The 22,107-nt window shown below is 42.2% G+C and overlaps 1 protein-coding gene across 3 annotated transcripts in view; it reads right to left on the minus strand.

The window, feature by feature from the left end:
- The window catches only part of ankfn1 (ankyrin repeat and fibronectin type III domain containing 1), a 107,445-nt gene that overhangs the window by 30,578 nt on the left and 54,760 nt on the right, over nucleotides 1–22,107 (minus strand). For all 3 annotated transcript variants that reach the window (XM_058989749.1, XM_058989751.1, XM_058989750.1), the window contains exons 7-11: nucleotides 12,861–12,998; nucleotides 9,225–9,420; nucleotides 7,539–7,749; nucleotides 1,837–2,031; nucleotides 533–646 (exon numbers count right to left, since the gene is read on the minus strand). In XM_058989749.1, coding sequence (XP_058845732.1) covers nucleotides 533–646; nucleotides 1,837–2,031; nucleotides 7,539–7,749; nucleotides 9,225–9,420; nucleotides 12,861–12,998 — 854 coding nt within the window. The remainder of the gene's footprint in view (nucleotides 1–532; nucleotides 647–1,836; nucleotides 2,032–7,538; nucleotides 7,750–9,224; nucleotides 9,421–12,860; nucleotides 12,999–22,107) is intronic.

Below are 22,107 nucleotides of genomic sequence, written 5' to 3' on the forward strand. Positions count from 1 at the left end.
AAAACACCACCACCACCACCACCACCACAACTTAAAATGACTCACAAGCCCAACATTTAATGTCTGAGTTGCTCATTTCTGGCTTGGTAACTTTATTCTGTGCGGTTTTCCTTTCTGAAAAAAAGAATATGCTAATGACGATTTGGAGTAAAGAGCTTTGAGAATCTAGCCCAGGGGTGGCCAAAGCTGGCCCTTCCACTCCTGGTCGTCTTTCCAACCCTGTTCTAAATTGTTTAATTGAACCAATCAAACCTCCATCCAGACCCTGAAGTCGTTCATGATCTCATTTTATCTGTTAAAGATGGAGTGGAATGGCCCTCCAGGACTGTGATTGGACACCCCTGATCTAGCCCTTTATTTTGAAGGACGACAGCTGTGTGATCCTTGACTTGAAGACATGTATGAATAAACATCTTGGATGGTAGTCTGTATGAGCTCCAATTCTAATGGTCCTAGTGCTTAGTATCTGATAGAGCACAGGCTCAGGTACCCACAACTGGGTAAAGCAGAGGCCCTGGAAAGGCTGCAGTACCTCTGTATCTGGTGACCACAGCCGAGTTGACGCTGAGGGGCTCCTGGAAGGTGACAGTGAGGGACGTGCTGCTCGTTACAGTGAGACGGACGCTGGACGGTGTCTCCGGGGCTCCTGGGAAGAAAGACAACACCAAGAGGTCAAAAAAAAAAAACTTTCTAAACCCAACCCAACACCGTGACCACTTTCCAATGCAGAACAAAGGGCAGGGCAGACGAATGGTCAAGCATGTGGAGTTAGTGAAGGGAAGGTAAGGTCTGTTCTGTATTGTATGTAGCTGCAGCAGTATGATAGTTTGAATAAAGACTGAACAGTGAGCACACACTTACAAAAGCCTCCCACAGTAAAAGCACAGCAAGGTGTAATACAGCATAGTGAAAGAATGGTAAAGCATAGGTAAGCATTGTAAAGTCCGGAGAGGTATAGTAAAGCATATTCAAAAAACAAGTTACTTCCTCCCTGCTTGGTTATATACTCAACATACAACTTAATGAAACAAAAGAAACATTGGCTGTTTTCTCCAAATCATGCTTTGGGCCAACATGAGTAACCCAAGTGCAGGTCAGAGCTCCCCTGGGAAGTGAGTGAGAATGGGATTTCTCTTGCATGTCAAGATGAAAAGCAGATCAATATCATGATGGCAATAGGAATGTTAGGTTCCTACATGTCCATGTTAGCAAGAAGAGGGACTTGTCATTATTATGAAGAGCTGCATGAACTTGCTGAGCGATGAAGCTGGTGGCTAGAAGTTAAGAAGGCACAGAAGGTAAGAAATTAAAGAAAGAAAGTGTTTGTTCTATCTACAGTCCCTGGAACGGTCACCCTTTACAATAACAACCGCAAATTCCTATGAATTCCAACACATTAGCTGCTAATCCTGTGGTGCTCCACTGGAATTCATTATACATTTGCTGCCATTTAAAAAAAGATATCTTGAGGACTAGAAAAATCATTACAAATCATCAACATCTGAACACTTATTATTCAGATGTCACTCCTATGCAATCCTATTGAAATTCATATGAATTTGCCCCCCCCCCCCCCTTTCAGGTACAAGGGGCATATGTGTCCCGCAAACACAGTGATGCATACTTTCTTATCTTTGCAACAAGGTGCATGAAACAGGGTTTAAAATGTACTGACAGGTTGGATCAGGTCATCCAAATTGTCAGCTTCCTCCTTGTGATACTTGAGTCGCTCTCAAATGCATTTTAAGAAGAAACCATTTGAACCGCCTCTCAGTTCCTTGTGTCCTTTAAGGGGTGAACTCCTGCACCTCCCCCTGTCTTCTCCCCTGTACTCACTGGCGTGTTCGAAGCCTGTCTTCATCCTCTTGTAGAGCCGGTACCTCCACTCCCAGGCTTTCAGCTGCTTCTCTCTCTCCGTGCTGTCGAGGCTCAGCCCCTCGCTCGTCGCCTGTGCAGACAGCTCACTCACGCGACGCTGTGCCTCCTGCACAAGGGTGCTGAGGTGCAGTACTCTGCTCTCCTGGCTGACGACTGCAAAGCATTGAGACACATTGCACTGGGTGAGAACCTGCTCTTTTACACTGTTTTTTTCCCACTTGTTTTTATTACCCAGGATAGATAGAACCTTTGAGATATATTGTACTGCTCTTTTTTATTTTTTTATTTTTATTTTCTTTATATAAATTTAGTCGTTGCCAATTAGTTTTTATTATTTTCTCCCCAATTTGAAATGCCCAATTATTTTTAGGCTCAGCTCACCGCTACCACCCCTGCGCTGACTCGGGAGGGGCGAAGATGAACACACGCTGTCCTCCGAAGCATGTGCCGTCAGCCGCCTGCTTCTTTACACTCTGCAGACTCACTGTGCAGCTGCCTCAGAGCTACAGTGTCGGAGGACACGCAGCTCTGGGCAGCTTACAGGCAAGCCCGCAGGCGCCCGGCCAGACTACAGGGGTCGCTGGTGCGCGGTGAGCCGAGGACATCCTGGCCGACCTAACCCTCCCTCCCCCGGGCGACGCTCGGCCAATTGAGCACCGCCCCCTAGGAGCTCCCGTCCACGGTCGGCTGTGGAATAGCCTGGACTCGAACTTGTGACGTCCAGGCTATACAGCGCATCCTGCACTCTAGCGAGTGCTTTTACTGGATGCGCAACTCGGGAGCCCCGTACTGCTCTTTTTTAAGGGGGTCTTAGCAAGAGAAGGAGGACAAAAATAACATATATGTATAAGTGTGTTTTAAATTAGGAGTCTGATTAATGTTAAATTTTTGAGACGTTCTAAAATACTGTAGGAGCCACCCACCCCCAACACATCACTGCATTACCATTAGTGTCAAAAAACATAACATTTTCTAAAAGCCATTAAAAACAAAGCCTCATTGATCAAATGCCACTGTAAAAAACGAAAATAACACAAGTGCTTTTTTAATGAATCCCGGGAAAGTAGTTGTTGACAAATCCTTGACATGCATTTTATTTTTTATTTATAGTGTTTTCAGAAGGATCCCACTTATGTTAACCCTATGCCGTGTCATGTATGCAGACATGCTCCGTATTTCCTTCAAGCTTCACTGTTCTTATTCCCCCTCCTAAGCACAGTGTGTGTACCCTATAGACCCCCACAACAGCCAGCACGTCTGACAACATCTCCACTGGGGGTGTGACAGCCGTTACAACAAGGAGCAAGAGGGGCACCTCCCTCCTCTTCCTCTCCAACCCTGCCCTCAGACCCCTTCCCCCCTTAAAGAAACACTTGAAATCTGATATCCATGTGGCAGGCTTACAGCTAATATGCTTCTCCGCAATCTTCTTTATACTTTAAACTAATCAATGACCCAGTATTCAGAAAGATACAAAAACGTGTGAAGAATGTCACTCGATCCCTTATGCTGCATAGATGCAGTCTTGTTCTCGCTGCCCTGGGTTTTTCATTATAGGTGCACCATCACTGATAAAGCTGATGCTGAATGATCTGTTATCTATTTACCTATAAAAACAACCGGTGGAAAGCTGTATTAAACGCTGACTAAAAAGAGACATTCCAATATATATTTTTTTTAACTTTATATACAGATATTGGAGCACTAAGCATTCTTAACGTAGAAAAAAGCATGAATTGTTACAAGGATTTTTATTCTACTACATGACCACATTTACTTGAATGTTTCTTTAACTTTTTTGCAAGTAAATGCTTTAAATGCTGTCGCTTTCCCCCAAACACATCCAGCTCCTGTGGATAAACCCTCTCTTTCTATATGTGCTGGCTCTCCCCTCTCCTCTGGGACAGGCTCAGTTTTCAATAACGCAGTCATGGCTAGATTCTGTTCCCTGGCCAGTGTTTAAAGAGCTCATTGGGAATGCTTGTTGTGATCAGTGGCTGGTCTGTTCTTCGAAGACAGCCCTGTTTCTTCCACTTCAGTCACAGTAATGTCTGCACGGTATTGCTTTCAATTGCACCCTGTTCTGTGATTCTTAGACTTGAGGCACTTCTCCGCTTACCCACCTGGGGTCATTAAGTAACTCTTGCCGTGCGACTGTGGCTTTCTTTATTCCTTTCTCATTACTCATTTCTGATCAACAGAGACGCGTGTAATTTACTAGGAGGGAGGACTACTGAGGGCCTCTATGGTCCCTGACTGCTTCAGCAGATTCCCCAGTAGTGTTTCCATGTCCATTCCCTTTCTGAGCTACACTATACCATGTCAACTGTTGTGCGTGACTGGGGGCTGTTCGAGACTTCAGTTATCAGAGTGCACACTTATGGGGTTAGGCAGTTACTGGCGTGTGACTGGGACTGGGAGGAACCTGATTCACTGACAAGTCAACTCACGAGCCAGCAATATACAGAGCTGCGAAATAACTGCTGTGAAGCTGCTGTCAAATCGCTAGACGACATTCTTATTGAACTGACCTAAACTATGTACGTCGCGAACCCAGATTAACGCCTCTTATCTAGATTTTTTTTTAATTTTTAATTTTTTTTAAAAGTACATACAACCATATTTCTTTATTTTTATCTAAACAGCTCAACTGTTGAAAAGTTTAAACCACTTTCTGATTGATTGCATTCAGTAATTTCTTTAATTGCAGATAAAAATGAAATAATTGACACGGGTCACTGAAAAAGTAATTGAGCGAGCAAACAAAGCTTACAACCGTACCCGGCTGCCGGTCTTTTAATTTAGCACCTTGGGACTAATTTGAATAGCAAGACTGAAAGGACCCGGTCAGTTCGGTAGCGGATGCATTAGGGCCGATTAGCTGGGCTCAGTGGTGGGTCACCAGTGTGTGCCTGGTCTGGCAGTGAGATCCCATGAGGCCGTGCATAACCGAGGGGCTACAGTCTCCAGTGGATTTAAATCCTACAGCTTTACGAGCACAGGGTGGGTCTGTGACTTCTCCGTCTAATTATTTACATGTTTTATTGAAAGCTATAAATTATATTTATTGTTTTTTCTTCGGCCATGAAACTGACCATCATTAATTAAAAAAAAAAACACTGTGTGTGCGTGTGAGTGTGTGAGTGTGTGTTCGTGTATGTGTGTGTGTGCGTGCGTGAAGAATTCCTGTTAACTTTATCAGTGTTTGCTTCAACACGTCCCCTTTTTGTTAAATGCACAAGGCATGCAACATTTGCAAACAAAGAACAAAACAATACTGAAACTGAAATATATTCCTATTACAACCAAGAATTTTATTCAAAATTATAAACCAAATTAGCGAAATAAAAATCTCCAGCCGTCCCGTGATGCTTTTCTACAGAGGTATTGCTTCCATTTTTCACCTCTTAAATTGGACTAGAGAGAAAACTGTATTAAAATAACGTATTAAAAACAATTAAGAATGACTTGGAGACTAAGCTAAATCTGTATTACATAACCCAGTAGAACTCTCTGTGGATAAGAGAACCTTGTTCATTATATCTAAGGGATAAGAAAGATGAGATTGCATTATGTTCTCTCATTAAAAATAATATATAATATACTATTTTTAGGATAACTGAAATTGAGATAGATAGATAGATAGATAGATAGATAGATAGATAGATAGATAGATAGACACACTGACTGACTGACTGACTGCATTTCTGTGCAGGAAATGAATGCACAATTCCCTTGCCCTGCTTGCCATCACTCTTAATTTGTTTGCAGATGAGGTCAACATTTAAAACAACAAAACTAAAAAGAGAGTGTAGTGTTTTTAGCCACTGTTCGGAACACAAAGGACTGTGTTTGGACTGCTGGATTTGTCACATGGTAAAATGAATGCAGGACTGTGTTTGGACTGCTGGATTCATCACGTGGTAAAATGAATGCTGCCTCTACAGTCGATCATGGGCCCTGAATACCGCTGCATGTTCTTTCTGAGCTTCAGTCATGAACCGTGACAGAAAAATAAACAAATAAATACCTGGCTAAGAACACCGCTTTCAGGGAAGGCAGAAGGGCTACAGTAAATGATAATGTAAGCATTGTAGACCCAGAGAAAAAGACAGAAAGGTGCGGCCGTACCATACCTGGGGGGGCTCAGAAGGGCAGCAGAGTGCCAGTGGAAAAGCTGGCAATATTAGAAGCCTTGAGGTGCCATTTCCTGAAGTACAAGAGATTGACATCTCAGCCCTAAACGCTGTTAGTGGAACTAAGTAAAAATGAATGGCCCTGCTTGCTGACGCCAACACACTTCTCATTGCTGGCCAGACTGGGAATGTCTTAAATACAGGCATTGGAAAGTGCCACTGCTCAATTCTCATAAAGCTGTTTTAACCCCAGGTGAGGCGTCGCGATTGCAAAGCTCTGGGCCAACGGATTGATTCACTCGTCCGTTCTGGAATTATGCAGAAAAACAAACAAAACAAGCAAAACAAAAATGAAAAAACAACATCATTCTATCTAGCAGGAGGTGTGGGAGGAATATGGTCATGTTTACAAGGGCTGGATTATTCAGCTTTAAGGACTTGTTTTATTATTATTATTATTATTATTATTATCATTATTTATTTCTTAGCAGACGTCCTTATCCAGGGCGACTTACAATTGTTACAAGATATCACATTATTTTTACATACAATTACCCATTTATACAGTTGGGTTTTTACTGGAGCAATCTAGGTAAAGTACCTTGCTCAAGGGTACAGCAGCAGTGTCCCCTACCAGGGATTGAACCCACGACCCTCCGGTCAAGAGTCCAGAGCCCTAACCACTACTCCACACTGCTGCCCTAGAGATTTAGCTGCTGGTTGAGGTAAATCAGTTGATAGAAATAACTACTGTCTGGTGCAGACATGTACATACAACGTTTTAAAATGGAAACCAACACAGCAGAACATGATATCAGTTATGATTGTATTTGACTTTCAGAAAATGCATTGCCCAGGAGTACTAGACTTGTACAAACATATTTTTTTTAAAGCTTTAATAAAAATAATTGAACAAAAAAAACCAAAATGGAGCTTCTTGGGCTATCCACAAAACTGCTGTATGTTGCAAAGTGTTTGATGAGAATGAGAACAGGGGTCTATCCACTGAGCTTCAACTCAGAGAGTGTGTTTTCAAGGTCTGTCTTCATGACTAAATCTTGTTTTGTCTTGAAAGCAGGTCTTAAAAGGGTTGCTAAAGAAGCCAACATTCGTCTGGAATATTATCCTCTTTTAGAGTTAAAGCTTTGGGAACAGCACACACTATTTCAGCAGCACTTTAGTTCAAGGATCTGTTATTGAAAATGCATCTGATGTAATGGAATTTAAAAGCAAAACTATTATAAAAATAAATAAATAAGAACAATAAATTAGGCTTTATAAAAATGCATCTAAACCTTTATAAAACTTGTAACTAATGTATCCACACTCATAACTACACTGTTACTAATAGGTAACAACACGTGCAATCTGAGTTTGGTAACAGGGCAGTTAGAGGCACTGAAAGTGCTCCCTATATAACACAACTTGCTCTGATCTGCAGTAATCTATCACTGCCCACACTTAACAGGAGCTTTGTAATGCAATTCAATGCAGCCACTATCTGGCCCCCGGAGCTGTACTCACAATGCGGGCTCTCCTTGGCCCCAGCTTTCAGCAGGACTCTGGCCATGGGCACGTTGTTGGTCATGATGGCGATGTCCAGCGGCGTTAGCCCCTCACTGTTGGGGGTGTTGAGGTCGAGCTCCTCGGCTGAGTACTGGTAGAGCAGGAGCTGAACGGCATCCAGATCCTGTTGCTCCACCGCCTCGAACAGAGCCTCGCTGCACTGCACGTTCTGCAAACCACAAAAGAGCATCACACACCTCCTCGAACAGAGCCTCGCTGCACCGCATGTTCTGCAAACCACAAAAGAGCATCACACACCTCCTCGAACAGAGCCTCGCTGCACCGCATGTTCTGCAAACTACAAAAGGGCATCACACACCTCCTCGAACAGAGCCTCGCTGCACTGCACGTTCTGCAAACCACACAAGAGCATCACACACCACCTCGAACAGAGCCTCGCTACACTGCACGTTCTGCAAACCACACAAGAGCACAGGTGCATCACACACATGCAGTGCATTAGAACTGCAGCTGCATCAGACCTGCAGCTGCATCAAACCTTTGCTGCTAAGTTATGTGAATTGAAACTACAGGCAAACACTAGCATTAAAACTGCCACAAGCATTTCTTAAAATCGGCAAAATCTAGCAAAGTGAGGTTACACCTGTACTAAACAATGCCCCTGGTGGTAACAAAGAGCTCTTCGTGAAAGGAGTTTTCACACTCAGGATGAAACAATCCTTTTAGAATAATAGCGCTTGGTGTTACCAAACTCCTCCATCAGGTATTGAAAACCTTTTAAAATCCATGTCCCTGTCCTGCCTTCGCGTCAGTACAATACACACCTTGTTTGTTGTTTCATTTTGAATATACTTTTTTTTTCCTGAAGGTGCAACACAATGCATATTTTTAAAACAGGAAATATCAGCTATTCAAGCCATGAGTTATAGAACATTACATCTCTATACAACAATGTGATACAAAAGAGAGAAACTATCAACTGAAGCCTTTCAAAAGATGTTCTGCACAGAACGTTCTGTTGTGTCTTCAATGCCACTGTTCTCCCATCATTCATCCTCCTCCAGTTCAGATATCTGGCATCCTGTCCTATACAAACACAAATGATTCTGCCAGGTTGCTGCAGGGTTTCTTCCCTGTTTTATTCATTTATTTTTCACGTCTCTCTAGTAAACTAACCCCCTGAAGTGAACGTCTTCGGTCCTTTAAAAACATCTAGACAGTTGCAACTCGTATCGCCCTTTCAAGATCTGTGCTGATCTTGATATTGCAAGACTACTTTAGAATTATGTTAAAGAAACTGTGAAAAAGCTTTTATTTCTGTTTCCCTGAAGATATCCGAACCTCGCAACCACAAGGTTGTTTGCCACACACTTATACTGGCAAAAGAAAGAGAAGCTGTGAGGGGGCACCACAATGCAAGCCCTGCCGCTTGTTATTACAACCAGCGAGGCCAAATCACTTTCACTTCCCTGCCGCAGCCAGTGCTCCGCGCTTACAGCAGGTCCTCTTTACCTGGAACTAACCAAACTCACTGGAGGAAGTTTAAATCAATTCCAGATTAAAGCAGGGGTTGAATTGCACTGAAGTTTGAGCCATTGCACATTATACATGAAGGACAGAGAGAGAGAGAGAGAGAGAGAGAGAGAGAGAGAGAGAGAGAGAGAGGGGGGGGGGGCTACTCACCACGGACACTTTCCTCAGCCTATCCAAGCGGCCGAAGAAATAGGGCTCGTCGAAGGAGGAGTGGCTGCCCTTCAGCTTCTCTGAGAGGTTGCGGTAGAGGCGCTTGGCCGCGCTGGGGGAGGACGGCCCGCTGCTCTTCTTGGCGTGAGACAGGTGCAGATTCTGCATTTGCTGGGTCATTTTGACATGAAAGTTTCTGAGGAGTCAAAAATTGCAAAAAGACTTTTTGAAGCACAATGGCAAATGTGTTCTGCCTCCAAAAGCAGTTTGCCTCTGTATGATTTGGGAGGTCAAGATCTCACTGTACGCAAACAAAATCATCACGTACAATGAAAATGGGAAATCAATGAAGAAAATAACAAGACAAGCTCATGCGCTTATCTCACACGCAAGCTCACATTTGTGTGTGTGTGCCTATGTGCACAATTGCACACATGCAGTGCTGACCCTCTAGAAGGAGTGGGCGAGCCTAATGTCCTGGTGCATTAGCATCTCCTCCTAAGGAGCACAGATGTGAACGTGTTTCTCGCAGGGGCTGTGACTGAGCAGCCGTTCAGACAGAGCACCTCCGAACGAACATTAAACCACCAGCAACATTTCTCAAAAAAAAAAATACAGAACTGCTGGAAACGAGAGGCAGTTATTAAGATCTCACGTAAGCATTCGTTCCAGACAAACAAACAATGAAAAAGATAAACAAACTAACAAGCACACAAATAGATGAAGTGACAGCATGGGAGCACGGATATGAGATCCACACAAAGTGAACAGAGGCACGCTGTGAACGGCTTTGACATTTGAATACAGGAACACCAGCTGTGTGTGCCTATTCCACAAGATGCAAACCCCACTGAGAAACGCATGAGAAGAGCGTTCCTGGGGGCTCGGGGGCGTTGCAGGCTACTTCACTGTGCGGAGGTCTGGCTCTGGTCACAAAGGAGATGAGCTTAGGGACCTCAGCCAAGCCCCTGGTACACATCAGTCTGCAAAACCACTGCACAGCGAGAGACTGATGACAGCTACCCACATCTGACAAGAGAAGATCCTTGTTTAACAGGGAGCCGATAAAAGGTAGCATCGTTTTTTCATTATTATTTTTTTTTTAAAGAGCGTTTGAGCAAATGATCTGAACAGATGTGACTTCAAGAACTTCCCAGGAGATTCCTTTGGCAATGAACAGTGATAACTTAGAAATTGCTGCAGTGAAAAACCGTTATTAAAAAGACAGGAATGCGCTCGAAAACAACTGCAGTGAAAAACAAACAAAAAGGGAGCCTAAAATACGAGCTGTCAAGGTGTCTGGGATCTCTCTCTCTCTCTCTCTCTCTCTGTGTCTCTCTCTCTCTCTCTCTCTCTCTCTCTCATGCGGTGGTTTTGTGAATGCATCAATGCTACTTGCTGTGCAGGTGACACTTTTTATTTTGTGTAATTTTCCGCCACTTGAATTGCATCAGATCATATCAATATCGAGCAAAAGAGCGCCTGATGGGAACCTGACAAAACATTTCATTGGATTCGCTCTTGCAGTTGTTAATTTGGAAAGGAGCGCAGCTTTGTGTTTAATTGTTTTGTTATTATTATTATTATTATTATTATTATTATTATTATTATTATTATTATTATTATTATTATTATTATTATTATTTATTGTCTTGAGAAATTAATCCTGCACAGATGAACACTATACAGTGGCAGATTATTGCAATAACTAATTTTCACATTAATGTCAGGCTGATTTGAAAAATGAATCTAAGGAATCATACAGCATATCAGGCACCCACACATGCATTATAATGTGGCAGTGTGGCTCTGGAAGAGTAATACTAGTTATTTATCATGCAAATGAACACTGTTTCAGAACATGACACCTAATCAACCATTATCTTTCTTGGCTGCGCTGTGAACCAAATAATAATGAACACAATACAGCTATTTGGACACATATTTAATCACTTGACATTTTGACGGACAGCTCAAATACGCTGCACACAAGCATGCCTGACTGTTAATCAATATAAACAGGAAGCAAATGTCCATGGGGTCGCTACCAGCTGCAAAAAGGTCATCCCACAATGATTCCACTGTGTGTGTTTAAGAGCAAAGCTGCTTCCAGCCCTGAGCAAGATATATATACTGTCCCAATGCTGAAAACGTAAGCAGTACTAAAAACAAACTCAATTTCACAACTCTTTTCAACCTGTCTGAATATCCTATGACTGAGTTCATTAAGTCACTGCTTTCAGATGATAAACTCAGTCTAATCCCAGTGAATCAGAGCTGTTGTTCTAGGGTCTAGGATCACAATATTGAGGAAGGGTTAAGGCACTCAAACCCCCACTTGCTGGGACAGTCTTGATAATCGGAGTGTGACAGGGCTGTGTTCAAACCTCTACCAGCTTCTGGAATACTGGCATACATGTAAACGACTTCTCCGCTTAATGTAGCAAGAGATTTTGAAGAGTTTGAGCATAATGAGTCCGCTTCACCCAGGGATCCTCATCCTCCCACACCCGACAACTGGGAAGGCATGAAGCTCTCTGGTGAGAGGCAACAGGCAAAGCAGGGATCCCTACATTCACAGCCACGGTCAATACCAGGGATGGAAATAAGACTTCCATTGCATAGCAGTTGCACCCATTTCAGGTTTTACTACAAGCTGGATTAGCCACAGCGTATAGGTAACACGCTCAGATGTGTGTTATTAAACTCATAGTGAAACCAGGAATGGATCAAACTATGGAATGGGAGTCTTATTGCCATCCCTGCAGCACACTATATATATATATAACAGTGTGGTCAGACAGCGACAGTTATTATTATTACAGCATCCTGTAGCGAGAATAGTCACTAATGCATAACCATCACCTTTCTGCAAAACAATTTAATATGGAGTCACTTAGAAGTAATGACAAAATGTAATAGCCGCTTTAGTGCTTAACGCGAAGTATAATGCAGGACTGAGTCCACACAGCTGGGAATTTCAAATATCTCTATAGCAGCGCGCTGCACTGAGCGAGCCTGCCAGTTCTACAAGGCAGCATTGCCTTTGCTAACGCAGAGTTGGAAATCACAGACCTATTAAATTGCACAGGGTTTAAGTGCAGATAACCAGTAAACATGAGCCATGCGTCCAAACACAAAATCACACACACACACACACACACACACACACACACACACACAGTTCTTTAAAGCACTGCTGCTACAATCACTAATCCTCTGTAGTTTGACGGTCAAGAACTATCTTTTCTATCATCTGTATCTGTAGTCATGACTGCTTTATCATATTTCTGTTTATATATAATAAGGCAACTGAAATCACCTTACAATACAACACATTATCACAGTTTCATCAATAGTACAGCACATCCAAATGAACTACATTGTTCACTATTCATTATTGCATCTTCATTTCCTAATAGGTGTAGTCTATATACTTATCCATAAGAAAAAAAAATGCTCAACAAAGTACATCTTGGTAATTGGAGAAATTAATGCATTATTGAAAAACACTTTTTTTTTTAAATCAAAAGTGAACATAAACACACACTCGTATGATTTAGACAATGGTGTTATTAAATGCACCTCCACTTCCTAGTGCGTCAGTACAAACAGCAAAGAAGAAGCGGCACTTACCTATCTAAGCTCTGTGAAATGCCTGGGGAACCTGGGAGCATGAAGTGCCTAAAGTCCACGTTCAGCGCATTGCACTGGCTTTGCCCTCTTTGCTTTTGATTCAGCCGCTGAGCAAAACGGGCAATCCTGTTCTCCGTCCTAGAGGAGCACCAAACAGAAAACACTCAACTAAGACTTTATCACATGCAACCAGAACTGCAGGGGAATGCAATCCATTGTTCCATAGACCCTGGCAATGCAGAGGGGATGGGGAGACATGGAGTCAGCTACCCGACAGAGCAGCTGTTTCCTTGAAGTCAGCTGTGTGAAGTCTTCAGCAGCAGCAGCAGCAGCAGCATGCTTTGTTAGCTCCTCTTGAATTCAGATGACAGACCAACCAGCATGTGAACCTGCAGTTATCAGCGACTGCCACCGAGACGAACAGAAAAATGGTCTCCCAATCAACAGATAAGGTCTGTGAACCTTTAGGAGAGCGCAGACCCAATAGGGAATTACAGTACTAGTGGGGTTTTTAAAATTAATGGCATGCATACGATTCAGACCAGTTCTATAGACCAGGGCTGATAATCTACAGTTCCTCTCGTTCCAAGCCCTTATCCTCTGCTGTCTGTGCTGGTAGCTGTACAAGCAGAGCATTAAGTGCACTGGAGCATCATTTATAAGCTTCACAGCATGCGATCATCAAGGTTTATATTAAAAAAAACAAAAAGCAGCAAACATCAAAATCGACTAGGCTCACTGCTGCTCCAGTAATAAGATGGATAATAGAAAAAAAGTGATCTTGAAATGGCTTGGTGTGTCAATGGATTAAAAAAAAAAAAAACTTCAGCCAAATGACAAGCCCTGTTACAGAAGAGAGTGTTTTATGTGCTGAAAGTGTTCTGTGTTAAAAAACAAACCTGCGACTCTCAGGCAAAGAATGGGGGGGGATCTTACCCGGGGATGTTATAAAAAACTAAAACAAAACAAAAAACAGATTGGATTTTACTAGTTGCTTTTAGTTTACCCTTTTGATCTAATATAAAAGCACCATTAAGTGCCTAGCAACAGTATAAACATGCAAGTGCCTCTTACAGCCACTCATACCGTACTCCATCACCAAATATCCGCACTGCCATTACAATGATGGCATATTTGACACCCCTACACGACATCGCACCAGTAATTCTTTACTGCTTTTTATAGTAAATGGAAAATTACAAGTATGCCTCCAGGTAACGCAGTGCTGTCCTTCTTTGTCATTTCACTAAATCAATTTGCAGTCTTTCTGTGAAAACGGTTCATAGACATTGTTTTTTTAAATTAGATTAGGCTTGTTCAGCATTCAATAATGTATTTAAGAAGAAAAACGTCAGACTGGTATAATTAGTTGCAAGAGTACAACAGAGGAATGAAACGTGCATGACCCCTCTCACCCGACACACACAGACGCATGTGAATATGACATTACTTCAGATATAGTATGAGCAGAATACGAATTCTCCATTGAGGTGGTTCTACGCAGAATTAGATAATGCCACCCCAAACAGCTGCCAGCAGCGCAAAGCAATTAGGTTAGATGGAGAATCTAAATTTGAGCTGCGAGAAATCGGTGCCTGTAATAATGAACGTCTCAATTCAAACCTGTGGGCTGTATCAGTAGAGACTGGACAAGGCTTTTCAACCCATTCCTCCTCCCTCTGCTTTTTAAATATGAAACGCTAACAATACACACCATACGAATGTGTAGCTTTTTATAGTAAAATTGATAAAGTACACTTAGTATTTTTTTCAAAGCTTAATTAATGTTCTGTTTTACTCAGTTAATTTTTATTCAGAATGCTCAAAATGTGATACGCCGTTTGGTTTTTGTTATTAAATAACAGTCCAAGAATTATTAATGCAAAAACAACAAAAAACAGGAAACAGATTGCTTAAGACCATATCAGCAATGATACAGTTACACTAATTGATACGGCGAGAAATTAGTTCCATTAGGAGCCATGCTGCAGGCACAGGCTTCCCTACTGGGAAACGGCAATGTACCAGATGGGATTTGCTGGTTGAGCTGGCAGCATCTCTCTTCCATTAAACTACAAGATGACTACGCAGACATGCAGCTTCACCACTACGCAGGCATTCAGAAAACAGCTGAAGCCAGTGATGTCTACTATTGGTTAAGATCAAATACTTTCTTCTTTAGTTTCAGATGCACCTGTCAACCTATTCCAACCCTTCTGCAAAGGAGAAGGTCTGGGTATTATATACGGGATCTGTGTAACAGATATGCAGTCTATATGGTATTCTGTATAGTACACCATGGTGCTGTTGCTAGGGCAGCAGAGAAGAGGTGCGTGTTGTGGAGCCCAATCCCCCATTGTCTGCCTGAATCAGGTGGGCGTTATATGGGGGAATAAAGACATATGATGACCCTACTTGTAAGATGACAGTACATTGGATTCTCGAAGACCCTTCCTAGCAGACGGGATGACAGGTACTTGCATCTGCACCTGAACCGCTGTTCAACTTGCCATTCTTTTCACATGCTTACCACTTACAATACTATTTGTTACCATGCATTGCCACACCAGCCAATACTACCTTTTTCTATGCATCTTGTATAAGCCATCAGTGCAGGTACTTAAGTTCCACTTTTTTTTTTTTTTTTTTAAGTTTCTGACGAGCTACGATTGCTTTGAAAGGAACTCTGATAAGGCATGAGTACTACTCTGTGGGCTTTGATACCTTCAAACATGAAACGTTTCTGTGCGTCACTGTTTAAGCCACTTTCTTGAAAGACTTTGATAAGACGAGATGGCACGTACTTGCACTGACAGCTTCAATGGAATGACAGAGCTCAGCAGGGCAGCTTGCTGCTTGGCAGGAGAGAGAAGTTCTCCCACACAGAGCTGGCCACTGCACTCCCAGATCCCTCTGGCTGAAGGTGCGAGGCAGCATCTGGGTCCAGCTGTACAGGAGCGCAACACCTCACCATGCAGCATCGCCCAGAGCACCACACCATGCTGCTGAGCGGAATGAGGGACCAGGTATTTATAGCTCCCTGGTATTGGAACTAAAAACAATGCTCATAACATGTGGATACTCGATACCCAGTCCTGTTTCATCCAATTGTAAGAAATCCCATAGCAATGCATGAGAATCCTCTTCGGATTGACAGCCCTGGGAAAGAAATGAATGAGTATCTCCCGGGGGCCTGTATTGTGAGAAAATGTACTATTTTCAGCATACCAGTGGTTTTGAACACGTATCACTGTGGCTCTTTAGACCAAGGGGATGAAATCCCATGCAATGGGGATACAGTGGAGGCGGTCGTACATTTGATTAGATTTTTCCTTAAATGTGGAAAAACATTTTCATTCGATTCTGGGGATACATCGGTGGACTGCCTTGCAGTACACCTGTCTGTCACACTTACATATTGACATACATCTGGAAAAACTCTTTTTACATTGTGATTTAGCACACGTTATTGGGAGTACAAGACTGTGCTATTCTGTACATGCTGTTTTTGAACTGACAGTCATGGCAATGGGGGATATGTTGCTGCCATGCTGGCTCATTCAACACAGAACACGTCAGAGACCGCATCATGTCCTGCACCTAAAGTTAAACAAGCCATCGATTTCATTTAGACTGCATCCCTCTTCAGCTGACATGGTTTCACCTGTCCTGCATTCCCGTATCTCCCATCCCTACCTGGACCACAATGGGGTTGTAGTCCCACTGCACTGCTTTTGAAGATCACTCATTGATTCAACCAGGATGACTAAGGCCTCCTGCGCTCTTTGTAAATAAGTGGGACACCAAACTTTCACAAAACAGATTGAAAAAGCAGCAGCCGTAGCTGTGAGTGAGTCAGTGCTCTTCTGACAATGCACTTGACTGTTCCAGCAGAGCTTTAGAGAGCAGTTTGATAACTGCGCTGAAGACCCATATGAGTTACCGCACACTGAATCCAGGCATCAAAAGCACATTTCAACATTTAGCAGTGGGACTGGTTACACAACCTACCGTTAGCAAGTGTGTGTGAGGCAATGGATGCTGTTCATAGAGCTCTGCCAACTCGCTAAATGCATTTGTAGTGTTGTTATTTATCCTCCAATAGCTATGGCTTCACATCATCCAGAAACTCTGTTAAAAATGCAGTTCCGGTTTAAGACCTCTTAATCCAGGGTGGCTCGTGGGAGCAATATTTTGTCGCTGTGACATTTTGCTGCTGTTTTTCTGAGGCTGTACTGGAATGTGTGCTCACAGTTTGAACCATTACCTATACACAGCGGTTAAGCAAGCTGACAGTAAAACACGGGAGTGGATCAAAACGCTATGCAACGGGAGTCCAGTTCCCATTCCTGCCTCTGAAAGTGCTTTCTTTGGCACAGACTTGTGGCATTTCCAGCACCAGGGGTGCTAACCCCGACCCCCTGGACCCATTCCAATGCAAAGCTAAACAATTCTGCTTTGGCTAAATTCCTCCTTGCTGTGGTTTAATCAATTCCACTAAAAGATATCTCAAGATGCCCTTGGAAACTAAATGTGCGCCTCTCAGCAGATCCAAAAAGCATTAAAAAAGAAGAAGAAAAAAAAAATGAAAGGAAAGACAGAGCCAAGCGGTTTCTTTTTGAAGATCTTCCAGATGAAGAAGCTGGTGCCCGGGATACCTGTCTGGTGCCAGTTATCCTTTAATAAACAGCGAGAGCTTTTATCTCTTAATGTGCCCCTTGCTGACAAGACGTATAGGCGGTAATGGGTAGCTTTGCTTCAAGTGGGGTGGTTTATGGAATGACACCTAACTACTGACCATAATTTCTGAAGTTTATTGTGCTGCGTCAGATCAGAGCGACACATTGCCAGGTTCATATAGTGGTACTCAATCATTTTAGACAGGGAGCCATAACAAAAGAGTCTCAGGCTGAGATCAGACTCATACATATTTGCTACACTATGAACAGGCCCCCCACCCCGCCCCGAGTGAAACTGAATCCCCTTGTTTCTTGTGTTTAAAGTCTTTACTGTAACAGAGACATTGCAGAAGAGAGCAGCGCACAATAATATAGGGCACGGATCCTTTACGCTTTCAGAAGAGCGCAGAATCATTCTGCGGTGTTAGCAAGGCAATCCACGAGACACTACACCAGAAAAAGGACCGCAACACCAAGATCTCTCATAAATGTTATGTCCATGCTCTTTCCAAGTTTCTGTGTAAAACGTTTCTGTCTCACTTCATTTTTTTTTTTTTTAATAAAATCCAAAATGAGCTAGTTAAAAGGAAAAATATGGACATACTTGAGTCGGACATTTTATACATCAAAAGTTCCCTTAAAGTGAAGCCAAATTTTCAAATCCAATTTATTTCAAACCCAACGTTTAGCCCTGCGCTGCATACCAACAACAAAAAAGTATTTTTGTTTTTATGCAAATTAAAACAAAGTTGGATTATTAATCCAAAGTGACAATAAGGTTTTTGGCCGCCACTAGGGAAGAAGTCGTGAGAAGTAAAATGAAAACGAGGAAGAGAGATTTCATTTGGCTTTCTTTGTGATTGTATGGTAATTCTGTGTAAATACTGACCCAGTGTAAATATTCTCTTCAGAAGCTTTGATCACTCCAGATTAAAAGGCTCAATCTTGCAGTGCGGTGGACCTTACATCTACCAGACAACAAGTACTGGTTTACTGAGCACAAAACACTGGTGTTGAGAAAAAGGACAACTGTGTTTATTTATCGGAAACATATTCTCAGAATAAAGCAATGGCATGTTAGGTAGCTTCTGTGAGGACCTTTAAATGGCACAGGGCCATATTTTCTAAGCGTTTACTCCAGTCTTTAAATCAACTCCTATTTTCGGAAAGAGGTAAAACACCTGCTTAATTTTACAACGCTAGAACCAAACTACAAAGTTACACATTTCAAATCCTCTTAAGCACCCTCCACACGTTTTTTGGCTTTCTTTTCTGTAACACACATTTTTTCTCTCCTTTGAAAAAAATAGCCGCAAACGAATGGAGGCAACGCTTTGAAAATGTGTCTCAAAGACTGAAGGTAATCAGTCTACTTTCAGCTACCAGAGCTTGCTTTGCCTTTTGGTTTTCAAATTTCCAATAAGGACAAAAGTAAAATTGATTACCATAATTTCACCCTTCTTACTGTACGTAACTGATCTATTTGAATATATTCCCGTACTGACTATACACTGCATTTATTACAGCATCACAATGCAGCCTCTGAGGTTTATTGAGATGAGCAGCATTCTCATGTTTCCATGGTTCCCATTCACAGCAGGCTCAAGGAACGGTATCCATGCTCAAATGGGTGCTGCATTATTTATGCAGGGGTAATTTAGCTGTTTGTTCTAGTGAAGGGAGTCAAGCTTTATGTTTCCCCAGATACAAGTCTTAATACATTTTTAGAAGACAAAAAAAAATTGTATTGTCAAAGCATTTCATTGTACTGTGCTCTCAGAAGGCAAAAAAAAACCCAAAAAACACTTCAATTTTGTAAATGACTCCATATTATATCCTTGAAGCCTACTGAAGAATGGAAATACAGTACTTAAGACTTTATATAGAAACTGGTGTTGAATAACAATAATGCTTAGTCCTACAAGATCTCAAGTTAAAATGTACATTACATTGACTAAATAACTAAATCAGATTACAAAGCTGAGTTCTACATAACGGCAGTTCGACTCAATTATTTTAGGTTTAGCAGATACAATACTGCCAATGCAAATCATCAGAGCTCAGGTACCACACTCGTACTCAATGGTTAGAAACCTTGTTTTCAAGACTTGAGAACTTCTACCGTCAAGTCAACACAGCATCCTACCATCAGAAAGCCGTGCTCACAACTAAAACTGAACAACGTGAGTGCAGTAGTTTCAGACAAACGTCTCAACGAGAAGTCCTCATCAGTGTCTTCATGAAGTTTCATGCCCTGTTGGTATTCCACTTCTCAATTATCTCTCGGTGACCTATTACCCTGTTTGCCCAGGTCCCGTGTCAGCACGGTTACCATGACGAGCAACAGAAGTTCTTGTTTCTCTGTGGAGGACGCATCATCACTGTACCCTTAATACTTTGACAGCACAAACCACCGGCTACCTCAAGCCTTATCTGATTGGCTTGGACCGTGCAAGCCTCGTCCTCAGAGGAGCCCACAGTTTTACAGAAGTATGTCATTACACAAAGGGCACTGTTACGTCGCTGTGTGTGTTGCTTGTTTGTTTTTAATCCAGAAAGTGTTTATTTATTTGCTTAACTCCGTCTGAATGACTCCCCCCCAAAAAAAAATTAAACTGAAAGCAAAGCAAATGGTCAGTTAACACAGAGAGGTCAAAACCACTCTCAACACAGGAAGAATATACAAAGAATATGATAGTTAACACAGAGAGGTCAAAACCACTCTCAACACAGGAAGAATATACAAAGAATATGATAGTTAACACAGAGAGGTCAAAACTGCTCTCAACACAGGAAGAATATACAAAGAATATGATATCCACGATTCAATATTACAACCCAGAGATGTGCAAACAAACAAAAATGAAACCCTGCTTTTATGTAAAAACAAACAAAAAATAGGCGTAAGTTGAATCAAAAGACTCTATAAAACCGACTATTTTGTGGTGTTCATTATTCATATTTCAAAAATAACACTATAGAAAAATGAACGATTGTATCAAGTATGTCATAAAAAATGTCATTAAAAACCAAAACAGCAGTGCAATACTTAGCATTTTCCCACCTACACTGTTCTTTCAGCATATACTGTATGAAAACAACATCTAGCATTTAACTAAAAACACAGTCATTCTGAACTATATAGATTGTGTGCTCTTAATAGCCAGGAAACAGGTGGCAGCGACTAAAGAGATGCAGCAAAGAACTATGTAACCCCCCCCCCATCCTGTGACACCACAGTGGCTGCAGAAGATACATTGGCAATTAGGAAACAGTGTACTGACCTGCATGGCGCTTTGATGTGCTGAAGAACTTAAAATAATCAAGTGTAAAAAGTTCAGAAAAATAAGTTGACTCACTGGAGAAATGCAACCCCCCCCCCTTCGAAAGTAGAAGAGGCTAAACTCCTAATCCATTCACTTTCAACCACCTTCTCAGCAGATAAATCACGCGAGATCCTCAGCACAATAAGGCAAGCAAAAGGATGACAGACACAATAGCGGTAGCCTCATTTAACAAATGGCAAAGTCTGACTCGTTACTTCAAAGATCAGGCTTTCGCTGGATGTCCCACACAGCTCAGATCACAGCATTAACATAACAAAACACGCTTTTAAATAACCCTCCGCAGATTTATTGAGGGGGCTTTGAATACAGACTATGAGAATGAATTGCTCAAGGATCTTTTTTTTGTTCTTTATCTGAATAAATGTCCTATGCAACACACTTCTCTTTTGCAGGAGTGGCCTCAAAAAGCAGTTGCTATTGAAATCTGAAGCCTTATTCAGCAGACTATTCAACAGGCTTAGTCTTTTATGATAGCTAGACTGGTACTGTTACTTGGTTACATGCTTCAAACTTCAAGCTAACATGGATTAAAACCATAACATTACATTTAGCTGCCAAGCAAACATCCATCGCCTGACTAGTCTTGCTATAATACTGAATATAGTGCTAAGAAACCAAGGGGGTCTTCGTTCAAAATGAAAAATATCTCCCCGGACAAAAGAGGAACAGAATTATTACACAGAAAGTGAGCACACAAACTTTCAACAGTGATATTAACAAGGTGACATCCCTGAGGAGCATCAAAGCACTGACAAGCGGAAGAGTTTGATTCTTTCATCCAAAGCTCTTAACGAAACAGACATGCGAAAAAGGGAGGTTGTGTGGCGCCGTGCTACTGTCGTGGGGGCCGGTGTCATAGCTCCCCCTGCTGAGCAGAGCTTGCAATGCGATACAAGCGCAACAACTGCATGGGGTACGGGAGGTCTTCTGGAGAGGGAGGGGGCAGGGGTGCAGGCTGCTGCTACTGATAATGTTGGCGAGATGAGTTAAGAAGTTATTAAAAAATAAACTGAATTTATCTGGCTTTGGAGAGAATAAGGATGGACACAAGATCATGGATACCTGCCGTTACAAAGAGTGCCCTGTTTCTTCTCAGAGTGTGTTCATTTTCCATGGCCCGTCTATATCAAAACACTACACCAGGTTCAACACGTTTCATAAAAAACTAGGCGATGAGGATGACACATCTCTTGTTTCGTCTGCAGGAGGTCGGGTAGGTGG

The sequence above is a fragment of the Acipenser ruthenus genome, chromosome 17 (genome assembly GCF_902713425.1).
Source record: "Acipenser ruthenus chromosome 17, fAciRut3.2 maternal haplotype, whole genome shotgun sequence".
Taxonomy (NCBI): Eukaryota; Metazoa; Chordata; class Actinopteri; order Acipenseriformes; family Acipenseridae; genus Acipenser; species Acipenser ruthenus.